General features: G+C 47.9%; 2 protein-coding genes across 2 annotated transcripts in view; one reads left to right on the plus strand and one right to left on the minus strand.

Annotated features, from left to right (window-relative positions):
• The window catches only part of LOC105562642, a 198,274-nt gene that overhangs the window by 708 nt on the left and 170,073 nt on the right, over positions 1 to 27,493 (plus strand). Inside the window, exon 2 of the mRNA XM_012013644.1 lies at positions 388 to 1,692. The gene's annotated coding sequence lies outside the window, so the exon portion shown is untranslated. The remainder of the gene's footprint in view (positions 1 to 387; positions 1,693 to 27,493) is intronic.
• LOC105562643 (cell adhesion molecule 2-like) lies at positions 5,782 to 26,813 on the minus strand. The gene is made up of 6 exons (XM_012013645.1): positions 25,944 to 26,813; positions 11,367 to 11,587; positions 10,719 to 10,854; positions 10,254 to 10,387; positions 9,024 to 9,288; positions 5,782 to 7,559 (listed from the first exon to the last, which is right to left on the minus strand). The coding sequence occupies exons 1-6, from the start codon at positions 26,011 to 26,013 to the stop codon at positions 7,486 to 7,488; spliced, it is 900 nt and encodes a 299-aa protein (XP_011869035.1). The 5' UTR covers positions 26,014 to 26,813; the 3' UTR covers positions 5,782 to 7,485.

The raw sequence follows: 27,493 nt of genomic DNA on the forward strand, positions 1-27,493 counted from the left end.
ACAGGACAGAAGACAGAGATAGAATATAGCTTATGTCGTGCTGTTTTATCATGTTTATCAGAGTTCAGAACCAATTATAATATAATTGGTCCTGAAATGGTCCTGTTTTACCATTAAATCTGACTTAGTGTTTCGATTTTCTGCCATTTATCCTATGGCGGCACTCGTGATGTTGATTACGTGTTAAGCCCGCTGCAGACGATGCTATTTTTCCTGCTGGATTGCTTGCAATTTAGTAAATTACTAGGAATCCTGAATGCTGAGTGGTGCAATGATAGTAATTTACTAAATCACAAGCAATCCAGCAGGAAAAATAGCATCGTCTGCAGCGGGCTTTAGACCAGGCAAAGTGGAGGCAACTAGCAGTCCATGATTATATAGTCAAAGGTTGGCGCAAACAGGAGCGTGCTAGGGAATGTGACACGAACAGACCTTGTGTGGAAATTTAGTTTCTCAATGTTGCTAGTCCGACTTGGACAAAGTTGGCGAACCTGACTGCAGCAGCCAACTTGACCAGCGTAGTAGTCGGTTGCTTGAAGAATTTCGAAAGCGTATTGCGCATCGCGAAAAGTGAACAAGTAACGGGAAAAGTGAAGATGCCGGCGCGAAATTGGACGATCAACGGCTTCGGACGAAGGCAGCTCCGCCGCTCTCCATCAGACGAGTGTGAAATCTGAGCTCGAGAGTCCGTCGCGGCGTCGCTCCCCGAGGATTCAACGGTCACAGCGCCCCAGCTACTGGTACGTACACTTCGTAACACAGGAACCGAGAAGAGTGTAGATAAACGGTCCGGAGTCTCGCGAACGAAAGTGCGTCGCGCGGAAAGTAGTGCGAGAAGTGAAGGTATCGGCACGAAATCGGGCGATAAGTGGCTTCAAACGAGGACAGCTTCGTCGTTCTTTATCGGGCGCGTGTGATCTGACTCGGAGAGTCCGTCGTTCTCCGAAAATTCAACGGTCAAAGCTGAAGGGGCGCCCGAGCTACTAGAGTGCACTCACAAGATCCGCGAGGAGTGTAGAAAAGCCGCCCGAAGTGTCGCGAACGGACTCGGAAAGTATGCGCGACGCGTGTGTCGTGCGGAAATTAGTGTGAAAAGCGCAGGCATCGATACGAAATCGGACGATGAGCGGCCTCGTCGTTCTTTGTCAGACGCGTGTTGAATCTGAATTGGAGAATCCGTCGCGGCATTCTTCTCCGAAAATACCATTTTCGACCTCGGCATATCGAAGATTCCATTTTGGATTTCTGAAAAGATCATGACGCCGAGAGCCGAGACGAGCCGAGGTCGCGCGAAGCCGCCCGAGGCCAAACTGCGTCGCCAACGAATTCGAAAAGTGCGCGACTCGCATCATCGCGCGGGAAATAACGCGACGGGTGAGGTTACCGGTGGAAAATCACCGCGTCGTGGACGGTTTTTGCGACGGGAGATAACTCGCCGCGTTCCCCGTCGAACGCGTCGGACCAAAGTGACTATTCGATTCGAAAGCCGCGTCAGTGCCGCGGACGTCTCTTTCGGAAAGTGAAGTGACGCTGGAACGAGCGGAAGAAGAACTTTCTGGATCGCTAATTTTGCTGCCCTCGGCCTGAATCCGGAACGGAACAACGAGTGTCTGCGTGGCGTGGCATCGGAGGATATTTTTCCGGAGGCGAACGGAACGGAGCATCACAGGCCGAGCAGACACGAGGAAAAAGGTAAGTGACTGGTTTTTTCTTTATTTCTGCCAATCTTATGTCGATACTGGATTCACCCGTCGCTTGAAACATGGCTGCCAGAAAGAAGTAATAAAATATGAAACGGAAATGTGTTCGCTCCCTTTTCTTGCGACGCAACGTAGGGAGTGCGCCTGATTGGCGAATTTCTCGCGATAATTACAACTGAGACGCGATCTTGTAGCCGCGAGAGAACAAATGGGCGGGAAATAATGAGGACAGATAAATATTTTCATTATAATTGCAAGCGGGGCGTCCGCGGGACGAGGTGCATATTCGATACACGACGGCGTATAATAGTGAATAATTTTAATAACGATGAAAATTATGTACATATTTACAGACTCGTAAACACTTACTCGTAATACGACACGTACATTTAAGGGCCTTAACGCACTACTTGGTATGAAACGCGCTTTTTCTACTCGATTAACGGATACAAACGCAATGTCCCGCGCGAGTCGCGCTCGAAATCGCACGACGCAAAGTATCGTACGGCTTATCGTACACAAAATTGCACAGCTGCATACGCATAGCATAAGAACTGTCTAAGCCAATGAGCGTCGAGCATTGGGTCGCCATATTGATTTAGGCGTATGTACACGAAGAGGATTTTCTCCTAAAATTTACCCCGAAAAAAAAATGTAATCGTGGGGCAACGTGGCATTTTGAACAACTTTACGACAGTTTGAAATTTTTCCATACATTCTACCAGTAAAATGTATGGTAAAATTTGAAAAACTCATAAAATTCTTGGAAGTGCCGTGCTGCCCCACGATTGCATGATTCTCAGGATAAATTAAAAAAAGTTGTATCCGCGTAGCTATGCAGTTTTGTGTGCGACGGCGACCTACCTCTCGGAGTCTGTACGAAAAATATATCGGAAGGATCTACTTTGAGCGTATCGTAGTGCCGTGTGCTCACATTGGATTCGGAAATAATAATACGGAGGCCCGACACGTGACTCGCGTTTTCATCATGGAAAGAGCCGAGGCTTGCCTCAGTTTTCCATCCGGTCGCTGCGCGTCGCGAATTAAAATTGCACATCGAGATACCATTTTGAGTCACAAATCAAAGACAGGCTGTCTTGTCTCACGCCGAGAAATCGTGTAAAAGTTTGTAGAAGATGTAAACTTGTCAAAGAGGAGTGCTCTTAAAAGTCAAAGAAAAAAGGGATACTTTGTCCTCGTATGGCTACGCCTCACGAGTTAGCGGAACAAAATAAGTAGAACCAATTCTTCTAATAAGTCTCTTCTCATTTTTTCTCTTCTTTAGCAACAAACGAACGAGCGACAAATAAAAATATGAATTACAATTGGTTCTGCTCATTTTGTTCCGCTGACTTGTAAGGCCCGGTTTCACCAACGTCGCTTAACTTTAAGCTTAGCTTAATTCGTTCTTCGTCTTTTTCCAACTGTTACTCTAGAAAAAGACGAACATGAATTGAACTAAGATTAAAGTTGAGCGACGTTTGGTGAAACCGGGCCTAAGACGTTAGAAAAACTGTATTTATTGACGGACTGTCGGTAAACTCTCGTCTCACGTCCGTTAAGACCTGTGTCCACGACGCCGAGACTTGTATCAACTTATACAGTTGACGAATGAGCTTGCTCCGAATTACGCTCGGGGGGAAAAACCGCGAGGAAATCCGTCGTTTAAACATGCGTGAGGGCCGGCTACTACTTTTTCGCCGCACTCGTCCTCGATTCTCGACGTTATTCGGGATTCCCTTCGTCATCTCTTTCCAGGGATAAACCACGCGGAGTCAAGGTCGGGGCGCGCCAAAAAATCGCCGGGGGTCTTCGTCCTCTTCGAGATATGTGTCAATTTCTCCACGCTTTCTTCTCCCGCCGCGCGTGGCAAGCGCGCGACGGATCTCCTATCCGCCTCACAAGGGAAGTACACCATTTGTCGCGTTGAAAACGGAATTCCGTCAAATATCTGTGTCTCGCGTATTTTCCGCCGTGGAGAAACGCTCCGAGCGAGAGGCGCGTTTCCTCGCTCCGGAGCGAGGCGCAGAAGGAGGAGGACGAGGATGAGGACGGGTTATTGTATCAAGCGACGCTCATATCGAGGGCATATTATTTTTTTTCTGTCGCGTAACCCTTTTTTTCCCCGAGTACATCGAGTACTCTCTCGCGGAGCCTGCGTTTTCATAGGCTTCGCTATCGCGTAATACGAATTTCAATCACAATAACATTTTTCTTGTTATGTTTTTGTTCGTGTAAGGCAATAATATACCTATATATAGTGCACCGCCCGGTGCACTCGCAACAGCCGTTTCGTTTCCAGTCAAAATATGTTGCAGGATCGAAATGTATCCAGCCGGCGTAATTGCGTATCGATCCGCGCCGACAGTTGATAACGCGCAGATTGCCGATGGTGATTTTCCGGTCTTTGTGCTACTTTCATGTACTTTCATATTTCGTTATTTGTATGTGTATGCGCGTGTGTACGTGTATATATATATATACTCCTTTTTTGCGATTAGACTCTCGTTCACGCTTACGCGCAAGAGGCTGCGATAAAACCATCTCGAATCGATACATAGCGATGGATAAAGTGACCCTAATAGTGCTCGCCGGGCAGCTGTGCGCCATAACTAGACGGGGGGGAACTTAATTCCAAGTTATTATTCAATAAAAGTTAGAGTGCAGTGTATTATCGACTGCACACCGGCGGGCCATCGACAGTCGGATAAAATTTCAAAACGATATTTCGCTTTTGAAAGAAACACCAGACTCCAGCGTAAGTTGGCGCGCACGCGCGCCGACAAAAAAAAGAGAGAGAGATAAATAAATAAAATTCCGCGTAAACGTTTAACGAACTTCATTTTTGCCAAGTTTTGTGTACCGTGGCGAAAAGTAATGCAATTTTTTTGGCTTAAAGCAGTTGCACGCTTTTTTTTTAAACTCGATTCGCGACGGCAATTCAATTCTACCTGGTTTTATATGAATACAAATCCATTGAAATGTCACGTTATTCGTACTCGCGCAGTCGATCAACGCCTGGTGTAATTCCCTTGCTTCGGTGTTTCCGCGACGAGGAGGCGGGGGGAAAAAAACAACGACGATTCAAGCGGCGCTCGTTGATGTCGTTTGTCCGATGCCGGCTTGGAATTACGGGATTATTATTAATTACGACGACACGTCGGGGAGACGAGGCTGAGTGGTGGCGGCCCCGCGGTCCGGTTCCTCTCCTTTAGGCTCGCTCGGCCTCGCGTTGCTGGGGATATTTCAATATATCGATCGAAAATACGATAGTAATTTCGTACGCGTGACGTATACCCGATATGAGATTAACTATGCCTTACAATTAGTCAGAAGAGGGACGACAGCGACCCGATTAAGCGTTTCGCGTGGGCCATCGAGCGGGATTCAACTCAATCGCATCGCGATATGCCTATGATCTACCGCACTGCCACGGGGGACGGGAGGGGGCTCCGATTTATAAAATAAGGCTGGTATTACAATTTTTTAAGTGTGTCGATCTTGTAGGTCGATCCTTAAAGGATCGTCTACAATAGATGACGTAAGCCTGGCGTAGGAAGTAAGAGTACGAGTAGAGAAACGAATCATTTCCATTTCTTACCTCAGCTCTGACGCTTACTCTCGGCGAATTAGAGCGCAGTTCGACCAGCGCTATAAATATTTTTTTTTAATTATGCCTGCACTTTAGCATCTACACTGATAAGCAAAGGTTACGGTTCTCTTAATTCTTACTGCTTGCTTCCAATGTAGACCCTTAACTCATTTGTAAAAGATAGCTGGGAGAAAGTCGCGAGCCTATTGTTGCGCGACGCCACACGGCGGGACAATGGCGTTTGATAGAGATTGCCGGGTCACGGGGAGGTTGCATTCCTCCTGACGCCTTTTCTCGTATGTGCGTATTGTAGGATATCGTTATGCCGAGAGATATTACATTATTCAGTCAGTAGAATGCCACTTCCTTAGCGGCGTTCGACATTCAGCTGTATATACCGACCGGGATCTGCTGGAAACTATAGAGATAGGGAGGTGCACCCGCGGAGTAACGCGGTTAATAAAACAGTCGGAGGAGTGGTCGGGAAAGTGGAAACGGTTGGGGGGGGGGGGAGGAGGGAAAGTTCAACGACGTCTCGACAAACTGCTGCCGCGAGATCCGAGTAAATTAATTTCAAATTAGACGAATCTAACGGATCGAAATATTTTGTTCGTTTCCCGAAATAAATTCCCGCGTGAGTAGATTCTCATCGTGTTCGCCTTTCCCTCGAGATTGATCGTACGAATGACTTGTCGCACCGTGTGCGAGCATAAAATAATCGCTCGCGATCGCCCTCGTGGCTATTATCACAGTAGGTATAACTGGTAGGTCCGCTCCGTCAATTGCTTCGTTTTGCGGTGATCTGCGCACCCGACATTTTGTTGATCCAGCCAATGAGAGAAAAGTTGTGTGTGCGCTGTAGTGTAGTTTGATGAGTACACACCAACGACATGTATACATAGACCAAGCATTCCCATGCTTTTGCTATGGAGCGGGCGAAGTCGGAAGCTGGAGACAGAGATAGTTGATTTGTGCCTACTGCCTTTTCACTCTAGCTTATTAAAGTGAGAAAGCAGCAGGCACAAATCAATTGTCTCTGTCTCCAACTTTTGGCTTCACTCTGCAGACCAGAATGCTTGGTCTGTGTATATACGTCGTTGGTACACACACACACACACACACACACACACACATACGCCGCTGGATTTGGACCAAAGACATGGCGGAATGCGATCGGGACCGCAAAGATCAAAGGAACCGACAGATACGGGCTTCTATACATTATTAGACTGCTACCTTCGAGCTGAAAAGTGAGGCAAGAGTTCCGCCATGTCTTGTTACGTGAATAAAGCAGCATGTGTGCACATCGGCGTGTCACTGACAGACTTTAGTAGTATGTAGAGGTCTGTGCCGACAGGGAGTGGACCTACTAGTTTTACTATTATCATATAACTCTGCTTTCGTACGGGGAAATGGCCGAGAAGCGGGGCAGATACAGCAAGTTTTGTATATATTGTGTAACATATTACGTTTTATAGGAAGGAGTGGACGACGTATTATGTTTTACGGGAAGTGGGTGGACGACAGCGATTCCGGTGAAAGCGTATTCGCGGGGTCCAAGCTGCGGGGGCCCAAGGGGATCGTTCGGTTTTGGGAGGATCGCGGCGAAGGACGCGCGACCGCCGGATGAATGGAAATGATATGTCGTGAAAATAGAAAACCCCTTTGTAAAGATCATAGTAAGAATAACATCGAATCGTATCTCGAAAGCGATACAAAAGGCGCCGCCTTTTCCGCGACGCGTTTCCCGCTGGAGAGACGCTTTGGACGATCTAAACGGACGCGCGGGGGAGGGTCGGATCGTCTGCCCCGCGCGTGGGCACGAGAATTAACATTTAGAGCCTAGAGCGCACGTAAAACCGGATCTACGATAAGTGTAGCCGACCAATCGCGGTCGAACACAAGGAGACCGATTGACCGTGATCGGTCCAGTTCCTTACGGTTTGAGGCTCACTACACCTGTTGTAGACTCGGCCTAATTCGTAGACTTCACCGTACGCCGCGGCGACGCCTAAATGGACGTACACTTATTATATGCATGTCGCGTTACTTACGGTTACGCGGATTAGGAATTATAGTAGTAGATAGGGTGAAAACCGATATCTCTCCTAACATTTACATGATTAGGAAGCGACGTGGAAAAGGAAGAGAGGATGAGAGGAAAGAAAGGAAAAGAAGGACGCTTCGTCGTTATTATCGCGCGGCTGCGATCGATGTGATCAGGGCTACGACGAGGATCGTCCATTGGACTGCGACACTTGCCGATCCTGGAACATTAAAGACGAACTTTCGTTAGCCTCGCTTTTCATTATCTCTTTTCCCCCCCCCCCTGGAAAAGTCGCTAATTGCCTTTGTTCGCGAAAGTAAAAATATCCCGGTTCGGACCAAGCTTTGACATCGGAATTTCCTCTGACGTCGTGAAATTGGATCGCAGATAAGTTGTTAAAAAATATGGAAAATGATAAAGAGAGCGTCGCAAGTGGGAGACGCCTCGGTCCTCGCGCGGTGGAATACAGTTGTTGACAATGCACTCGCGTAAGGCACAGGCTTGCGGAGGATTATAGCGAATTTGCGATATGCAGCCCTTAAACGGCTAATTCGGACGCCGAACTATATCCCACGTATTCATTTCGCGAAGCCCGAGCCCTCGTTCTTGCCGTAATTTAGCTCGGGATTTGAATGCAGTGTGGCTGTAATTAATCAGTTTTTATTGCGGGACCCGGGCGATAGCACTATCGCGGATTAGAGCATCGAGTAATTAGTTCCCGTTCTGATTAATGCCGCGTGTACGGTCACGGGGATTCGTTTTAATACTTAGGCCCGTAATCCGACACTCCTCATTACTTGTGCGACCGGGGTTTCTCGATGCCCAGAAACGAATTCTCTCTCGCGGAGGGAATATTCGGATATTACGGAAATGCCGGTCGCGCATTTAAAAACACCGTTTACCGCGAAGCAAATATAAATATTCGCGCGAATATCGTAACACTTGAAAATAGCCCGCCATCGACGGGCACGCGTCGAAAATATGCATATTTACACTCGGTTTAGGTCGCGAAATGTATTTCCGGCGGAGAGCCGTAAAAGTCTTCTAATACGGCGAATTAATCGTCGCACATGCGTGATGCGCGACTGCGAGACTACACCTGCGGTGCTTTCCGGTCGGAGCAAGCTCGTAAAAAGAAAAAGGAAACTGAAATGTGGCGTAATATTTTGGCGCGAGCGTGCCCCTCTTTTGGTATATCAAATCCGACAGCGGAATAATCTAGCGAGCTTCAAGTATTGGGGGTTTATAAGGGTTTAACCCTCCGCGCGCAGAGCTTGACCTAAGTGAATTTTTCATCGCCCGCGCCCCTGTTTGCAATCGATGATTCACCGCAATCGCGGCGATGCGATGGGCTTATAAAAAAATGGCGAGCTGGGCGCACGTTGCAAGTAGCGCGGCGGGAGGGAAATAAACTTTTGAATCGAGAAGATACGTTACTCCTCGTAACGAGACTATAATACAGGACTAGCCGCGATTCCTTGCTAATTAGGCGGTTATACCCGCGACGATGAAGGTCGGTGCAACTGGACCTTAATGATTTCAAGTTGGCGCCGGCAAGTTTTAGACAAGGTAAAAGTTGAATTCAGCATTCGGGTGGGTAAATCGATAACGGGGGAACGTTGCGCAATTGCGGTGTAGGTAGGAAAGTAACGGGTGATATCCTAGAGCGGCTGGGGGGGCTTACCGTTCGTCAGGTCCTCGCGAGTGTGGCTCTGCGCCCGGGTCTCGCGGCTCTCTATTATAGGCGTTTTCAGAATGCTCTCGTCGCCCTCCACGCTCTCCTCGTTGCTCTGTAGATAGACCGTGGCTATTGTGGCCAAGCACTTTAGCTTCATGTCGCCTCGCCTGAAGTGCTTGTTCGCGACGCGGAATTTCAGACCGAGTCTCGCGGTCTCCAGACCGTTCTCCTCGTTGACGATATCGGGCCCTGTCAGGTAGTCGGTGTTGGCCTGAAAGCGGCGGCGCGTCTTTACGACGATTCTTGCAAAAGATTGCTTTTAATGGAACCGGGACATATTCCGCGTGAGGGATTCGCGACGAATCATCTCAGACGGGGCGGGGAGGAAATTTCGGGTTGGAGCGGTTGAGTAGATTTTGATTCGGGACCGTAGACTCGCGCGACCCGGATTACGCAGCATCGACGGCACCAATTAGGCGCGCGGGAGATGGAAAGCAGATACGCGATTCTGTAGAATGCAATTTGAAAACAATTAAGAACGAGAGATTGCGCTCTTTTGATCCCGGATGCAAATTTTTTTCGTGAAACCAATTACGCGAAATTGCATGAAGCACCGAAGCAAGATTCTAATTATCGCACGATAATGATAATAACATTCATCAGCAACGCGCGCACCGTGCAGGTAAAGTTATTTTAAAGTTAATCTTTAATTCGGTTAAGCTACGCGTCCGCAGGGCGGAAAATTTCGCTGGAATATAACGCGGTAACGAATTTTCTAAAAAAAAGACGCAGTTCCGTAAATATTAACGACACATAAATGGGATCGGATAAATGGAAAATATATAAACGTCATGGATATCAAATCGATATTCAATGTTGACACGAGAGACAGTCGACGTTTCACCTTTAATTGGTAACGGTCGCTGGTGTTTTATCAAAATAAATTTTAAATTAGAACATTATCGAGGAATATTTTTCGAGATTAACGCGAATGGACACGCGCAACGCGCGTACGCGTCTTTGTGATGAAAACAGAGCGGAACGAAGCTCTGATTTATTTAGCAAATTGCATATACCGCAACCCCGTCGTCCTCCATTTCTCTCACCCTCCCTCCCTCTTTTCATCCTTCTCTTTTTGAGTACACATTTCATCGCGTCGCGCGGAAAAGTTTAGCGAGGCGTGAAACAAAGGTTACAATTATTTCGCCGGCGCGGCGGTTTAAGTGTCTCACTTACCGGCTCGTCGTTGATGAACCAAGACAATAGCGCAGGTGGTTTAGAAGGTGCCGACGTGCAGTTCATGTGAACGACATCGCCCACCTGATACTTGGAACGACCACCGGTTATCTGCGGTCCTTCGTTAGGTAGAACTGAAACGTTGCCATGACCCTTTCTAGTGCTATTGTCGTACCCTCGGATTAGATTCGCCTTATCTCACCGCGCGCATTTACTGTACGTATTCATTTATCTAGTTTCGCCCCTCTCGCAAATTACGTTTAATCTGTCGCGCTCCAACGCGCTTTACGCCGAGAATAAAAATGTCCTCCGTGTATCTTAAGTCACTTTCGATCTTTCCCCATTTGAATACGATCGCGCGACTCAACGGAGAGGCGCTGCTGCCAGCCCCTCTCGAGGCGACTTTGGCTAAAATCCCAGCTTAATCGGGACACGTTCGCTCTTATTTTCCATGACAATACTTACCGACTACAGTCATGTCCCCGTGATCAGAGACTGTATCAAAGGCTGGAGCTTCGCCCGACACCTCGCATCGATACCTCCCCGAGCTCGTCAGATTCACGTTGTTCAAGACAACCGAACTCTCGGTGGACTCGTCCCTCTGAATGCAAATTCGCGATTACAAGCTGCTGCGCCCGATCGAGCGTGACGCTGGAGCCTGCGCGATGCACGACGCAGCGAGCGAGCCAGATTCTATCAGATTCGAACAAAAAGCTCCTCGCCGTAAGGGATATATACAAAGTGTCTCGTTGTGCCTCCAATTTAAACACAGACGCGAGAAAGGAGAAATTAAGAAAAGCTGTTACGTTCGAGCATCGCGTGGCTCCGCTCGTCGTTAATCCGAATTAAACATTAACGTGACGGAATGAATGGTGCTTAAATTTGAGCAAGGTTCGATAATCCGTATCTCTCTCCCTCCCTCTCTTCGTTGTTCGATAAATACTCCAACCAAGTATCTCAAATATCCCAATTAATATAAACGCCAGGATATTACGCTCCGTAAGAGGATACGTTGTCGAGGACTGATTGTTCTCGCTATCGGGTAGAGAAGGTCAGGGCTCTCTATTCCTCGCTATTCTAAACATCCCCAGTCTCTCGCAAACTCGCACTCACGTTTACGTTTACGCCAGGCACCGGGAACGTTAGCACCACGGGCGCGTCTCGGGGTGTATAGCGATAAAATTCGTGGCCGTCCTTGTACCACTTCACGGAGTACAATGGCGCTTTGTCCAAGTTGAAGTTGCACTGCATGCGCACCGTCTCATTCAGCACGACGTGCTCCGGTATCTGCAGGGACGTCATGCGTAGGGCGACGACGACGACGACGACGACGCCTGCAAAAGATTTCGGATTGTAGTTTGCGGAAGGATTGCGCGGCGCGCAAGTGGACCCTGCGGGATCCAGCTCCACCCCCGTTTCAACCCGCACAGCTGCAGTTGCAGCTGCGTGGGGAAACTTGGTGAATTCACGTGGGGCCCATGACGCTCGACGAAAGAGAGAGAGAGAGAGAGACAGGCAGACAGACAGACAGACGTTTCCGCGAGCTTCTCGCCACGATTGCGATGTTGCTCCGAGTTACCATTTCAATTTTCAACGTTACACGCGACGCGCGATCAATTCGACGATAATATTCGTATGCGTAATGAGTGCAGCAAAGTTTGCCGCCAGTGAGTCACACGTGATTCACCGTAACGAGCGCTTTTTGAATCATACAATGTGATTCATTCTCTCTCCCTCTCTCTCTGTATGCTTAACAAGAATAATATCTGCATCTCGGGACCATTCTGGGGTTATTCGAAAGCCAGGAGACCCAACAAGTACGTGGCGAGGGGTAAACCGCTGACCAAAATGATGTACACCAATGTCTACTAATGCCCAGTGGGCATTACTTGATAGATTCTTTCTAATGCCCCAGCAAGACTAAGTAACACCCACAACGGTTTACCCCTCGGTACACAGACATCGAAAATGTAACCCTTTACAAATATATTTTGCATTCTCTATATTTGTGTTCCTACGAAGAGGCACGGAGCAGGAAACACAGCTAAAATGAATTGATCTAATAGAACCGAGTGTTCTTCCTAGACCCGCGATTGCATGTCGAAGAGCTGAAAGGCGCCGTGACTTCGATATCGACTTGGAGGAATAATTGATAACCGAAGAACCGCGTCGGGCGCGGGTTCACGTATGCCGCTTTAAAATTGCAACGGCCTTTGAGATGTTGAAATTTCTTCGATAATGCAGTTCCCCGCGTCTGTTTCTTTCCGTAAGATGTAGCTTTAAACGTACGAGCTCTGTTACACAGATACACGACACGTACGGCACGGTGCCGATTATTTTTTAATTGAAAAATGTTTCATTTCTACGTATCTCGCGGCCGTGTTTTCAAGGATTTTAATTGAAAAGGAGTTTAATTTGAAGCACGATTGCCAAGATACGCGCGTCGCGCAAATCGAAAGCTGGTAATATACCCTGGCGTTTCGGTCAATTTTCGCCAAGGAAAAATCGACCGTGAGCGTGCCGAAATTTTTCAGGAGGGGGAAAACGTCCGGATCATTCTGTGTACAAAGTTTGTTACAACCGAATTGCCAACATCCGAGCGTTCCGTGCCGTAATTGTGGTCGGACGCGTTGCGCGGTAATGAAGCAGGACGCACGAGATACGTTTGCCGAAATTCTTTCCGCACACACACGTGCCTTCTAATCATGCCGGGCGCTTTTGTAAAGTAATACAATCGCGGCGGGGAAAAAAGGGGGACGAGTGATGATGCTTTGCTTTCATAAACTACACGCCCGTGTCATTAATTAGCCCTTCTTTCGCGCCCCGCGGGCCGAACCGGGACTCGATGATTACGTTAATCGCGTCAATGTTGCTCGTGTTTAAAATTCCGACGGTGGTGTCTTAAATTAAGTCCGCTAATGAGTTGCCCGGCGGGATGAGATTGCCGTTTACATTGCCGGCCCTTATCGCGGTTATTCGCGCGCGCGTTGTCATTGATCCGATAGGCATCAGGGTCACGCAACGCGCAACGTATCGCGCGTCCAGGCATCGCTGTTCGAACCGCCCGAACGTGGCGAACGCTCTTATTAGGGGTAATTCATTTTTCTTTTGCGGCTCGTCCAACGGTCTTCGTCAGTTACTCCTAACGCGTGCGAAAGTACAGATCAGTCGTGCGGCCAAACACAAATGTAGAAACCTACACTTTAATATGCACGGCCGTGCGAAATACCGATGCGATTGTTCGGATTTTTTTCAATTCGAAATAAATATTTCTCCGGCGAGAATCAAATTTATATCCACGTGCATTCCACTGAAAGGTACACCCAGAAAAAAGTCTGTTTGAATTTTGACCTTACTAGACTTTTATTTAATTTCAAAGAAACAATTTCGTTACCTTGACCAAAATTTTATTTTATCGAGACTGCAATTTCTAAGACAATTCACATCTATTTCTTCAAATCTGGCAAATGTTTCAGTAGAAGTAAATATAAAATTTAGTGCAGGATTCAAAGAAACATGATTTCAACGTATCTCATTTGCTCAACCTAACTAAATCTTTTTCTGGACGCAGCTGTATGGAGCACGGTTTTCTTTCATCGAAATGCTCTTTTTCACCTTTCATCATTGAATGAAAATCATTAAAAAATATATCACCATTCTTCCTTCTTTTAAATTCGTTTATTCGTAACCACGAGAGTTAGGAATTAGTCATTCGGTGTATACGTCAATACGCCCGACATTTGTTTCGTCTCGCGAACGTGTGCGCTTACGAGGGAGCGTTGGGGGAAAATCCGGAAAAATATCGGGAAAATATCCGCGTCTGACCGCGTCGGGGTAAACCGGAGTCGAATTTCCAAGCGCACCAGGTGTAAGTTTCCCTGTTGCAATCTTGTCTCGCACCTGATACGCCTTACGATTTTTTGCTTCCATTGTGCCTTGACTGGCGGAAAAGATTGCGAGTCTTATTTATCGGTCTTGACACTGCCAAGTTTGAACGGTAGGTATGTTCGTAGCCAGGGAAAGATTCAACGTGCAATAAGCACCTCTTCTATCGCGTTCTCCCGTTTCGCTCTCTCTCTCTCTCTCTCTGCCTCTCTCTTCCGCCTCCTGTTATGCTTTGTATCTCGAAGGCGTAAAGCGTGACAAGATTAACGAGATAAAGGGATCTGAAAAGGCGTTTTATTTCCCGCCGTTTCGTTTATACCGCGAGCGAAATGATGGTGTTAGGTGGCGGAATAGAATGCGACCGTATTGTACGCCGTGAACAAACTTTAGTATCGCGGATTCTTCGAATGTTTAGGAGGGCATTGCGCGTTAAATTTCAACAAGTAATGCTTAATTTCTCAATATCCTTGTAAGAGAGTCGGCGGTTATTAAAACTCAAAATAATTGGCTAACGAAGCAAGACCAGATGTTAGTGCCAATAATAATAATAATGCATTAATAAATAAAACATCATCTTTAGTTGAAACGAATACGTTAGTGGATACAATTTTTAACGAATTTATTTTAGTGTATTGGATTTTTGTGCGCTGAAGATGACCTCATTAAAACTGAAAACGTATCTTGATCAATTTATACTCTTTATATTTTGTTTTTGTTGGCAGTAATATCTGCACTGACATGTATCAAATATGGAAATGACAATCTCTTAAAGCTGCGCTGATTAACTCATGTCTCTCACTTGCTATTCTGTTATTATCTCAGCTTAACTTGGCACAAACGTAAAAATGTTAGCTATCAATATGTGTTAGTTCGCATCAGTTTTACTATTTAAAGTGATTTAATTAAAAGGCTTTTAACAATTAAAACTTTTTGAAGTATGAAAACGGATGGAGCTGAAAATAAATTAAAAATTGAATTCTATGATTAATTGCCTCAACTTTCGCAGTTAATAGAAAACGTTAAAGATTTGAACAATATCGGAGCATCGAATTGGTGCGCAATTATTTCGATTTCTTCGACGTATTTGTCAATATTTATACATTCTGCATATTTACAAACCTGTTTGCGAAAACAAAATAGTACCGTGAAATACGGCGGGGCGGCAAGCTATTTTTGAGATAATTCAACGTAATGGGAAATGTTTGAGAAAAACAGCATTATCATAATTTAATTGATTCGTTAAACGTCGATCACTTTGACGGTAATGATCTCTCGGTTGAGAGTCGCAAAGATGACAAGCATATCGAGCACGTTATCCGCGCGAAATGTGTTAATTTTTCTCTCTCTTTCTCTCTTTCCCCTCTCCATCTGTCGTCGAGACAATTTCGAATCGCAGATCGGGCAATTACCAGGCGTATGAATATTTAATCGAGCCTTCGGTGACCGGTTGTGCTCAATGCAGCTCACCATATAATCCTGGACGTCAAAATATACACCCCGCCGCGTGATCAGCAGAGGGTTAAAATGTTCGCGCGCCGCGGCCAACTGAATATTTATGGCTCGCGCGCGTACGTGGCCAACATTGTTCTTCATTACTTTTGCGCGTGAAATTCATGACGCCGGTCGCGAGGACTGCGCGCTAAGAACCTGGATAGATCCAGTGCGATCTTTTTTTTCCAACCAGGTTTACGGGATACGGTTGCGCACTTGACGCAAATTAATGGTCAGAATTCCGTCTTTTTTTCTCCGATAGCTTCCGAGTAGTCCGGAAGATCGTAGTATTCGTTATTCGCTGTCGTCCGCAAATTGATACGGATGCGAGCCGCGGATAAGTTAAAAGAGTACGAAGGACTGTCGGCGTCGAGAGATTTATTGGATCGACCGTCTGGTCGTGTATTTTTTCGCCGGAGCGTGAAAAAATCGTTACTCAACGGAGCGTAACCTTCTCGAGAAATGGCTCAAGTTAAAGCACCGACGTATCCACGGGTATATACGCCAAGAAATATCGTAGCGAACTGTGTACCGCGAGAACTTACCGGTTCTTATTTCATAGCAAGGGCCAAGGTTGCAGTACATTTCTCACGTGTCCGTCGTTAGACCTTTAAATTTCATAACTTGGTAACCTCTTGCTAATTGTAAGTCGCGATAAAAACTCGATTGATATAAGACATCTCGCGAGACGTTCAAAGTTTAATTGAGATTAGATCAATAGGTAATAGAGATTTGACCAATTAGAGTAAAATTCACTAAACTTGAGATTAATAAATTCTTCAGATTCCAATGGACATGTTAAATTTTTACATAATTTCCGCATTATACAAAATTTAATTAAAAACGAATTTCTTGACTTCGTTTAACAACTTAATTAGTAACGAAATCAGTATATTTTGTATAATGCGGAAACTATGTAAGAATTTGAGATGTCCGTTGGAATCTGCATATTTAAATTGTTTTGAACCTTTATTTGCTCGTTTTATTCCTTTATATTTTAAATAAGGACGAGCCTGTTTAGTGTATTTATTATCGGCCAAATTCCAATCTAGCCTCAATCTCAATCCGTCTGATACGACTTTATTGACGTTTTAAAATGAATACTCTTGAAACCATGTAGGCGTTTTGACACACCCTCTGTAATTTCTCTTATTAGACATAGAAATCGGGCATCTGGATCGCGTTTCGCTTTCCGATATACCTTTCGTACGCGATCTTGTCGAGATCGTGTTCGGGCGTATTTGAAAGTCACTTTGTAGGTATCGCTCGCGCCGGATGGCGCGATGGGCGGGCGAGGGGTTGGAGGGAAATAAAAACCGCTCACGAATGTCCGATCGAGCATAGCCGATAAAACGCCTTGCGAGATAAATTAGCCCGCGCCCGTATAAATATTCCTTTCAACTGGCGGAAATAAGCTGCTGCGATAAATTCAATACCGGTGGCCCGCGGTACTATTCCCGATGCTGCCGCCGCCGCCGCCGCCGCTGCTGTAGCTGCTGCTCCTTGAACCCGATAATTGATCCTCGCCGTATGTTGCCTTGTTATTTTCCTAAAGCACCGCGAGCCGATAACGCGGAGTGAAATATGCGCGACGGCCTCGGTCGATGTTACCGGTTAATATCTGCGCCCCTGAATTTAAATCCCACGCTCGGCGCGAAATGATAGAGCGAAAAGCGAGGAGTTATCGCGCGGTGACGCGCGGAAACATTTTTGCCTAACGGACGGACGTATGTGCGTGACGCTATGCTAATTATCGCGACCGGTGAAATATCGCCGTGTCAAAATAATACGCTCGCTGATATCGTCGCGCGACTCCAACAGAGATGCTCTTGCCGTCATTGGCAAAAAATTTTTTATTCTTCAACGGGTGATAAAGCAATTGTATACCATTGTTGATTCGCTATCAATAGCTTTTATTTAACTCTCGAATGCGTCACGTTGTTGATTGGGCAACAAAGTGATTAAATATATAGAAAAAAAATAGCTGACGGAGCAAAATGTAGAACGTATAGCCACGAAAGTGAAATGGTATAACAATAAACTGAATAGATGGCTGTTCATCTTTTGTGTTACAAATAGCTGATTGTTTCGAATTGTTTACGTCACTTGTTGGCTCGCTGTTACACGATTCTTCATAACGTTCCGTGCGGTTTTTCGTATTTTTCACCCGGGAAAACAGACATTCGCAGTCATATAACGTACGCACGCGAAATATAGTTGTATTTTTCCATTTTACTTTATGTTTAATTGAGTTTAGATTACCGACAGCCGGCCGATACCTAATTTTCCCCGCGCAAACCGAAAGAGTAAACAATTTCTGAAATTACCCCCGTTCCCTCGGAACGCGAAACGATTGCGTAGCAATCGCCAAGTCGATTGAATTGTTAATCTCTCGGAGTTCCAAAATCGATTTCCGTCTACCTTAAGCACCCGGGGACTCGTTTATTTTTCGCCGCTATTGAATCGGGAACTAACGAACCTCTTTGAGACGGCGAGGGATGAGTTTTACACAGACGTTAGCCCCGCGGTGCTGCTCATCGGGCAAAATTTCGATATTAATGCGAAAGCACGAGACGCGCGGTTGGAAAGCTCTCGCGCCGTTATCGCGTAAGACGCTCCACGTTCAGTCGACCATAACTCGAAAGATTCTAACGCCACGCCGCGAAACGAAATCACCGCGTCGAAATAAACAGCGTTTCTCTTAGTTCGGCGTTCACTCGGGCGTACCTGCGCTCCAGTGAATGAAAACCCGCCCCCGTTCCTGATTTATCTTCTTCCTCATCCATCTCCTCTACATACGAGCAAGAGCGTAAGAGAGAGAGAGCGAGCGAGAGCACGCACGATTTTATTTACGCGGTCTCATATAGCGCGTGAGATACACGTCCCGCAAGAGCAAGAGAGGGTCGACCGCCGCGCCCGCCCTAAGACGCAAACAAATCTCCGGAGCTTCCTCGCGCATGTAAATACAGCGCCGCGTACGCGTTAAGCCGCTCGGGCACGCGCGGGAAATAAATTGGATAAAAGCGGGCGACGATTGCCGCGGCTTCTCCCGTCCCGACGAGCACGTGCGTACGTACGTGCGTGGCGTGTGTGGGTGCGCGGGTGCGCGCGTTATCGCGATCCCTGTCCCACGATATTACTCCGCACTCTGCAAATTTGCCTCACTCGCGCTAATGAAACATTTACCATTACCGGCCCCTGTATCTTTTTAGCCCATCGAGAGCGCTTTCGCCCACGCTGACCGGGCCGGCGACGTGACGCGGCGCGTTTGTTAGCACGTGCTCGTGACGGACGCGGACAGGGTCGATTTAATTAAACGCGATTGGGGAGGCGTACGGGACAAGTAGAGGATCACGCGACCAAGACGACGAGGATCACCGCGCGGCACAATGCTACCGGTGAATTAAATATTTATGCATCCCAGACGTGCTGCCCTCGAAGAAGAAGGCATTTCCTCTCTGTCGGTTCTTTGATCTTTTCGGTCTCGATCACGTGGTATTCCGCCATGTTTTCGGTCACTGATCTCACCCTACCACGTATGCAACATCGGGAGAGTTGCACGGCAGGTCTTTTGGTACAGAGCTCGCTGATTTATCCACCGTTCGTCCGTCGACGCGCGTCCAAACGTTGAAACGAGTTGAAAAACCGTGGATCGCTCGCGCGCGCGCGTGATTTGCCACTGTAAATCAGGCACTGTAACGCGAGGATTAATCCCGCCCCGCTGAATGTATCGTCGGCGAAATTATAAATTTGTTGGCGGCGCGGAGCGGGGTGTGTTAATCCGTAACTACACCGCCGGAGACTTCCAGATTTGAGGAAATCCCCGCCGTTGCGTGATGCTCGGAATAGACGGCGGAATGCATGTGCACGTTGCGCGAGTTAGATTTATGTGTTTATTTAAATGGGTTTCAAGGTACCGTCGGCGCGCGGCGCTAATTCACCGCCGCTGATAATCGGTCACGTTTATTAAATAGTCATTTCGAATCTGTATTAGGGCATTTCGCGCGCGTACGTACATTTATCTCGCGGGAAAACGAGTCATGAGAGGAGCGGCAATTATTTAAATAGTCGATCCGCCAAAATTATCGAAACGCACTCGAGCCCACATCCACGCGGCCGCCGTGTTTCAGCATGCGCGCGGAATATTTGTAATTGAAATGCATATGCCGCATTAGTTCCATTATTACTCACATTATGTATTATTAGTCTATTCGAGCGCGTGATTATTTTAATATCCGGCATGTGTGGGATACGGCGCGTCATAGCAGCTATATACAAATTAAACTCGTTGCGATCTCGTAATAAAGGCGAGGCAGGGGAGGGTAGGAGAAAACCCGACGCGACGTATGTATATCAGTCGGATCTCTGGTAAAAGAGAAGGAAGGAAGAGAGAGGAAGGGTCGCGATCGTTGCTGTTGCCTTATTATTTTATCTGCTCGCTCGCTCGCGCTATGATAGCGCGCGTGGCTCCGACCGTGCGCGCTGTTTTCCCTGCTCAAGCACACAAATATTGGAATTTTCCCCGTGTAATAAGGGCTCAACCGAGGAAAAGAATCTGCTAAAGTCAGCCATCCGTGTACGAATGGGCGCGCGTCGCGGAAATACAATAGAGGCGTCTCGAAAACCGGCGCGAGTCAAAGTTAAGGCAAACGGTGAAGTCTTAGGGATAAATCGGGCACGAGCGAAAGGAAGGCGTAAAATTGCCGCGAATCCGAACGCTTCGTGTAACGTTGCGCGGTATAACGCTTCCCGGCGAGCGGAAAAAGTGATAAAACGATCGAGTTGCCGTAATTAATCACGGCGCGGCGGCGCGAGCAGCGGGATGCCCGGGTAAGTACATAATTTTGACGTGCCGCGATGATAATGCTTTCCGATAGATTTGCTTCGCGTGTGTAATTAATGGCCCGCGAAAAGGAACAAGTTACGCCGCGCAACGTTTCACCGCGCTGTCTGCGAATCTCCTCTCAAGCTTGGGCCAACGAAACGTAAACGCAATAATTATATCCGAGGCGCGTATCAATCTTTTTACTCGTACTCTCCGCTTGGAGGCTTGTTGAATTGTTGACGGGGCATTCTTACACGATCTCGCAACTCTAAGAACGTCTGTGTTTTCCTGACCATATCTGGCATTTTTCTCTATTATTAAAGATGCCAGATGTGTTCCAGTAAAACACTGACATTGTTCATTCCCGCTGGCGACATTGAAGAATATTCTCATTAGCTCTTTAAGAATATTTTCTTGTCGCGACTCTCGAAAATCCAGCTTTGAGACCTATGGGACTTTGGCTGCATTTTATTATCACGTTTGACAAACCACACAGAGTGTCGGTGTTAAAAAACAAAAGGCCTTAAATCAAGACTCGGAATACGGGCCGGAACGGCGGCTATAAAATTATATATGTTTACATCGCAAAAAGTAGAAAACGTATGTCCGCGAGGCGACACGTGGACGCGGGGGTGTTAATCATTCGGGCAAATGGGCGTGTTAAACGGTAACGTGCGCTCTCCTTATCCGGGGCATCACAATATTTTTTCGCGTTTTTCGCGCTCGAATAATATTAGAAGCAGCAGAAATTAGAGGCAGCGGAGTTAGGGGAACGGCCGGACAGATAAAAGGATTTACTGCCTTCTGGAGGCAAATTGCCCCGGCCGTAAAATAAGCCCGAAACTGGAAAAAATATGCGAAGAGCGTAGTCGCTGCGAGTCGAGCGCGTGTCACGCGCCGTGCCGTCGAGCACGGGGAAACAACGAACGGACTGGAAAAACGGACACGCATCGACGTTCGATGTGTACCCCTTTTCTCTTTTTCACATGCATATATATATATATTACTCTCTTTTATTTATTTACGGTCGTATCGTAAACCCGCGCGGTGCATGCGGAGAGAGTGATAAGCAGAATTACCTCGACAAGTGATTCTGTTTATTTTAACGACGCCGGGGCTCTCGCTTTAAAACTCGCCGCATGCGAAACAGCGCGCGCGATATGTGCATACGGCTCGCGAATAAAAAATACAACGCCGCTCGCTTTGTTATCTTCCGACAACGGCGAGTACGGGCGACGTGCGTGATCACGTACCGCGGAGATTCAAGATTATGAGACAATTATTAAACAAAGCCCCGTCCGTCCTCGCCTGTCTACGACATCCGCTATCGATTTATGCGGCCGTCACCTTTGGATAAAGCGAGCAAATAAAAAGAATATAGACGGAAAAATTCATTTAGCAAGAGAAATGGAGATTATCACAGCCGGACAAGATTCTACGCTGATAATGGTTTAAAATGTAATCTTATCGAGTTTCGTATAAAGTCAGTTCTGTCATTATCTGTAGCAGAAAATGGATTCAATTAAACAAATGAATTTATTAATCAATTTCCTCTCTTAAACTCGATAGATTAAGCTTTTATAAGAGCGTTCATAAGAAATGTCCGCGTGAAATTGTAGAATCCGTGCGATTCATGAATCACTTGCTATTTTTATACGTTTGCATCGGAAACTGTCAGTTCTACGGGAGAAATGACGAGACACTCGTGACAAGCTAATAAATCTCGTCGGAACATAATTAAGTTTGCCGGACGTTTTATATATTAAATTATGCGCGACGTTGCGCGCGGTACGCGCGATAAAAAATGTAGTATCTTTGATTACTGTTTTACATGGAGATTCACCGAGCGAAGGGGAGCAGGAAACAGCGGGATGAGAGTAGAGCAAAGTGTCGGTGTGCGTGGTATTGTTTTATTTAAACGGAGTCGTACAGAGCAGAGTCCCCGCCGTTCGCCGGGCTTTATTGGAAATTGAGCCAATTATGGTACTTGGGTTAACGATCCATTGTAATACAGTTTCGCGGACGCTATCTACCGATCCCGAACGAAATCCCCGTACGAGACGTCGTAACGCAGATTGCTTTACGCGGCCGCGACATCATCGACGGTTCCGATTGGAAAATGTCCTCGAAGAGACGCATCATCGTCGTCGTCGTCGTCGTCGTCGTCGTGTTCGAGGGAAAGGAAACCGCCACCCGCGAAGAGATGACGATAAGCGAGAAGTCGTGTTCTTTCGGTTTCGACCGGCGAGCCGCGATAGCGTGCGTTAACTCTCGGTCCCACACACTTCGCCATCGGGTTTTGGTTCCAGCGCCGCGATCGCGGTTCAAAGTTCAAACTCGATTTAACTTTGAAATCGGGTCCGCGCTCGCGTTGACCGGTCGATGGCTAAGTGCCGCCGCCGACGCTCTTCCGCAAGTGTCCCGAGAATTCAGGCTCTTTAATTGTCGTGCCACAATATCGGCCGTCCTGACATTTTTACGCGACGTCGCCCACGCGCGCTAATGCGGGGCGAGTTTATGCATTTAACGAGGCGCACGCGGGGGTTAAACGCATGGGTTGCTTCTCTCTCTCTCTCTCTCTCTCTCTCTCTCTCTCTCTCTCTCTCTCTCTCTCTCTCCCTCCTCCGCCATCGTGCGAATAAAATTCCCGCGATTCGCCCCGGTATGAAATACTTTGAATAATTCGTGACGCTTGTTGGCCAGGGGATGCAAATGCGCGTTATTTTTTTTCCGACTATCGTCGTTATTTTAGGCTCGCCGCCACGTGGATTTCGGAGGGATTTCTCCGCGCGAGCGAGTACCCAGGGTACGAGGGTAAAACGAGGGTTAATTAATAAATATTCTATTCGCCGTTGCCGTTTTCGGCAGCGCCCGAAATTAGGAACGCTAGGTGATCCGTAAGGAATAACAGATATCCTGTGACAACAGGGTATATTACGACAATATTAGACACATCTTGTTACAATTGTGTAGTTTACGACGGTGTCTGTCGCTCGAGATAAAATATCACTGTCGCTCTGCCAAAAATTAAACCCGTCCGACTCACTACTTGAAAATACTTATCAAGAGATAGGCAGGGGATATTTTCCCACGCGAATACCCGATATGTAAATTTCGGAATGTATAATGCAGCGAAAACATTTGTACAAATAGCCCAGTCATCCGATAACCGGTCACGCGTATCATCGAAAAGTGTGCGCAGCCGCGATATGTTAATTCTCGCAAACACGATAATAATAATAATAATAGTAATAATAATTTGCAAACCGCGCGCTCCGAATACGCCGGCAGGTCGCTCGCAAATAGTCTAATCTCAGCATGCATATTGCAATAAGACAAATGAGGTGGGGTGCGGTAATTGGCTGGTTATAAATAACACGTGGTCGGCGGCGACATTCTTAGAAGTCTTAATTACACATTTATACGAACGTGACGTGACAATGCGCATTTAGCGGGCGGCCGGCCGGTAAGACGCGCTAAATCGCACGGGTTTATTCCGGCCACGGCCGATGTATAGTTGCGAGCTGAAGGGGGTAATTTCCGAACGATAATCGCTGTTTGAAGCTGTCGATCGTCCCATTACCTCCGCCCCCGTTCGTCGATTTGCAAACGATTAGTTACCCTCCGCAAACTCACCGTTGCATACGCGCCGAAGACGCGGCCGCGAATCGTGTCGAACGTTTTAATTAATTAAGAGACCGTAGGAAAATCTCGCGCGCGCTCCGGCGGTCCGCTAAAAATACGCTCGTCAAAAGAGAATTGGGTTAAAGCGGCCAACTAATTTCAATCTTAGCGTTGAGGGCGAGAGAGAGAGAGAGAGAGCGTGTCGAGAGTTCAGTGAACGGCGAACCTCGGGCTGAAAATGGCCGAGGGGAGATTTTGTAATTTCTTTATTGACAATCGTGGAATTTTGTTTATGGCGATCGATGTGTACGGCGAAGCGTGGTGAAAGGACAAGCTCGTCGTTCCCGAACGACAATGGTTTGTTCGAAGCCGCCGCCGTCGCCGCCGACCGTTCCATTATCTCGACCGATTCGCAAACAGTAGTTATACACTCCACAAACTCACTATTTCATAGATAAAGACGGCGGCCGTGCCTCGCGATCGCGCGATCGCGAATGTTTTAATTAAGTACGAACTTAAAACAAAGTTTCGTCGTGGATACTAAAAATGCGCTCGATACCAGACGGGGAGTTAAATCAGCGAACTAATTTCGAAGCGAAACACCGCGGCTTTGATTGGACGATATAATGCGGGAAAGGAAAAAGTCCGAGGGCGGCGAGGGGAGAGGTTCGGCGATTTTTCTAGCTGACTGTTATTCCAATTTATTCGAGCCGAACGAAAATAATTCGCCAACTCGTCGCTACGTAAATCGAGACGCGACCATTTAAATTCCATTTGATTCTTGGAGATTTCCCGCCGGCCGATAACTTTGACGTAATTCAATTATATCGACTCGCGCCAATTTTTGTTTATCGCGGATCGAAGGGGTCTCCCCGTATTTTCGTACGCGAGTAGATATTGTTATTCCCGGCGCTTTGCATGGATATACATAAATGCATGGCGCTTTGTGTACTAGCTTTTATTCGTCTAGCTTTTATTCTTCTGCTTTTTATTCCTCCATGTCACGTTGCATTTTGCCGCGCGCGGAGCAAGCTAGACGAGCCGTGCACAAGGTATGCATTTGTCAATATATACATGTATATCCGGCCCCTCTTTGTCGCCGATTTAATCGAGCGATTTCAAGATAATTGCGAAATTCGCGTCGAGCACATTAGCGGCTTCGTTAATTTACTAATTCGCTTGTCATTCCGTCGAGTCGACGAAATAGCTCAAATTATTCTTCGCGCGGCACTTTAATTCGCGAATCAATAGCGATTCGTGCTATTCAACTTGGACGGAGCAATGAGAATACGCCTGGCGCGTCAAACGCGCACATGCATGTCAAAAAATGCATTTCGGCACCTCTTACGGACGCTTCGTTCGCGTCGATTCGTTATTGTCGTACGCTAATTTGCTCGACGCTGATTCGCAACGGTAACCAAAACGTCTTCTCGGCGCTACGACTAAAGAACATTTCGTATATTCGCAATGGAATATCGTACAACTCCGTAGAGAGCTCTTTGAATACGCAAGTCTCCAATTTATACAAGTGTATTTCTACGTGTTTCCAAATCTTTACGACTAAAATCCTTCAGCATGCAGCTTATCATTCTTATTAATCGTTATCGGATTTTAAGATGTTTGCACGACCGACTACTATTTTCTTTTCCTCTCTAGCTTCTTTCTCCGCAGACGTTAAGAATCCACTCCGGGACGTTAACAGAACGTCGCTTTATTCGATTGTAAAACTGATGCGCTTATCCGGGGAAAAACGGAGTACGCTCTGGAATATGTGCTTTGCGCGACACAAATCCGTCTCTCTCAATCCGCGTCTCGCTGTGTATAATATATTGTACTTTATCTGAGAAATATGACCGATCGCGTACCTGAATAGATCAGCAGCGACAACAATACGAGGAGCCGGGGCAGTAGGACGGCGAAGGCCGCGCGCAACATCCTCGCTCCCGCGGGTGATCCTGGTTCTCCAAGATCGCCGGGGATGCTCCGCGATGATGATGCGCTCGGCGCGGCGCGGCGCAGCGCAGCGCAACGCGACGCGACGCGACGTGGCAGGCGGAGGAGATCGACCTATCTCCTAACTCCCGCGACCGTCGTCACTGGCGACGAGTAGTCATCGCTCCTCGCCTAAGACGGACAGGAGAAGGGGAAGAATCGAGTCCACAACGTGATCCTGGTAAACACTCGGCCGCGGCGAACACGCGCTTGCTCTCTCTCCCTCTCTTTTTCCTCTCTCGAACGCGCTCCGGAGAGTCGCCGATGAGAAATCGATCTTTCCACGTTGGCCAGTTGTCACCGGACGCAACACGCGCGTGACGCGACGCGACGCGACGCGACGCACGCGGTTTCGCCACTCGCGCGCGCAACGAGAATTGCGTCGGCAGGTAGCGCGGAGTAGGAAAATCCAAAAAGCACCGGGTTAACGACGGGTAGCGGCGGCCTAGGCGACAGGTCTTTCAAGTACTCGCGGCGACACGCGACACATAATTTCCTCCGCGGCCGCCCCTTGACTAATTGAAAATCTATATACGGCCGCGTTACACGGGTTTCCACCTTCCGCGGAAAGCAGTCAGTACTGCGGCATCGGCACCGGAGGAGGACGAGGCGCCGAGGCGCACGCGAGAGGGTTGGTGCGGCGAGCCGTGAGGGACGGGGGAAGGGCACACCGGCGTACGAGGGAGAGGGAGGAGAGACAGAGGAAGAGAGGGAGAAAGAGAGAGGGGGAGGGAGAGAGAGAAGAGAGAGATGCAACGAAGTCAAGGAGGTGGTAGCGACGGCAGTACTGCTGCTGCTGCTGCTACTGCTACTGCTACTGCTACTGGTACCGCTGCTGACTGTGGTGCTGCTGCTGCTGCTGCTGCTGCTGGTGGCGGCGGTGGTGGTGGTGGTGGAGGTGATGGCAGTGGTTCTGGCGGTGGTGGTGGTTGTGCCGAGGAGGGCGGAAGACCACCTGGCAGCGCGGGGCGGAAAGAGCGCGAGGAGGATGGAACGATCGGGTAGAGGTCGAGGGGGTTCGGGGGAGCAGGAAGGGTAGGAGTAGGACGGAGGGCGGGGGAGGGCAGGGTGAGTGAGTTCGAGTTGGTTCCTGGGCGACTGCGCCGTTCTCCAAGTCGATGATCGCTGCAAAATCTTCCGTCTCTCTCTTTCTGGCGCGAGGACCGCCTCTCTCTTTCGGTGCGTTCCGTACGTACGCGTCTCTCACTTGCACGCCCGGCGCGCGCGCGCGCGCGCGCGTGTGTGTGTACGCGGGAAAAGGGTGGGAGCGCGCTCGCGCGTCCGTGCGGGCGCTAACGAAATTGGCGAAATACGCTCCGCTCGGAGGAGCGCGGACGGAGGCTGGCCTGCCGCGTCTATCCCTCTCGCCCAAGTCGTCGTCGTCCTCGTCCTCGTCGTCGTCGTCTCACTTTGGACCGTACCG

Source organism: Vollenhovia emeryi, unplaced genomic scaffold (genome assembly GCF_000949405.1).
Source record: "Vollenhovia emeryi isolate VEMERY1.0 unplaced genomic scaffold, V.emery_V1.0 DF939185.1, whole genome shotgun sequence".
Taxonomy (NCBI): Eukaryota; Metazoa; Arthropoda; class Insecta; order Hymenoptera; family Formicidae; genus Vollenhovia; species Vollenhovia emeryi.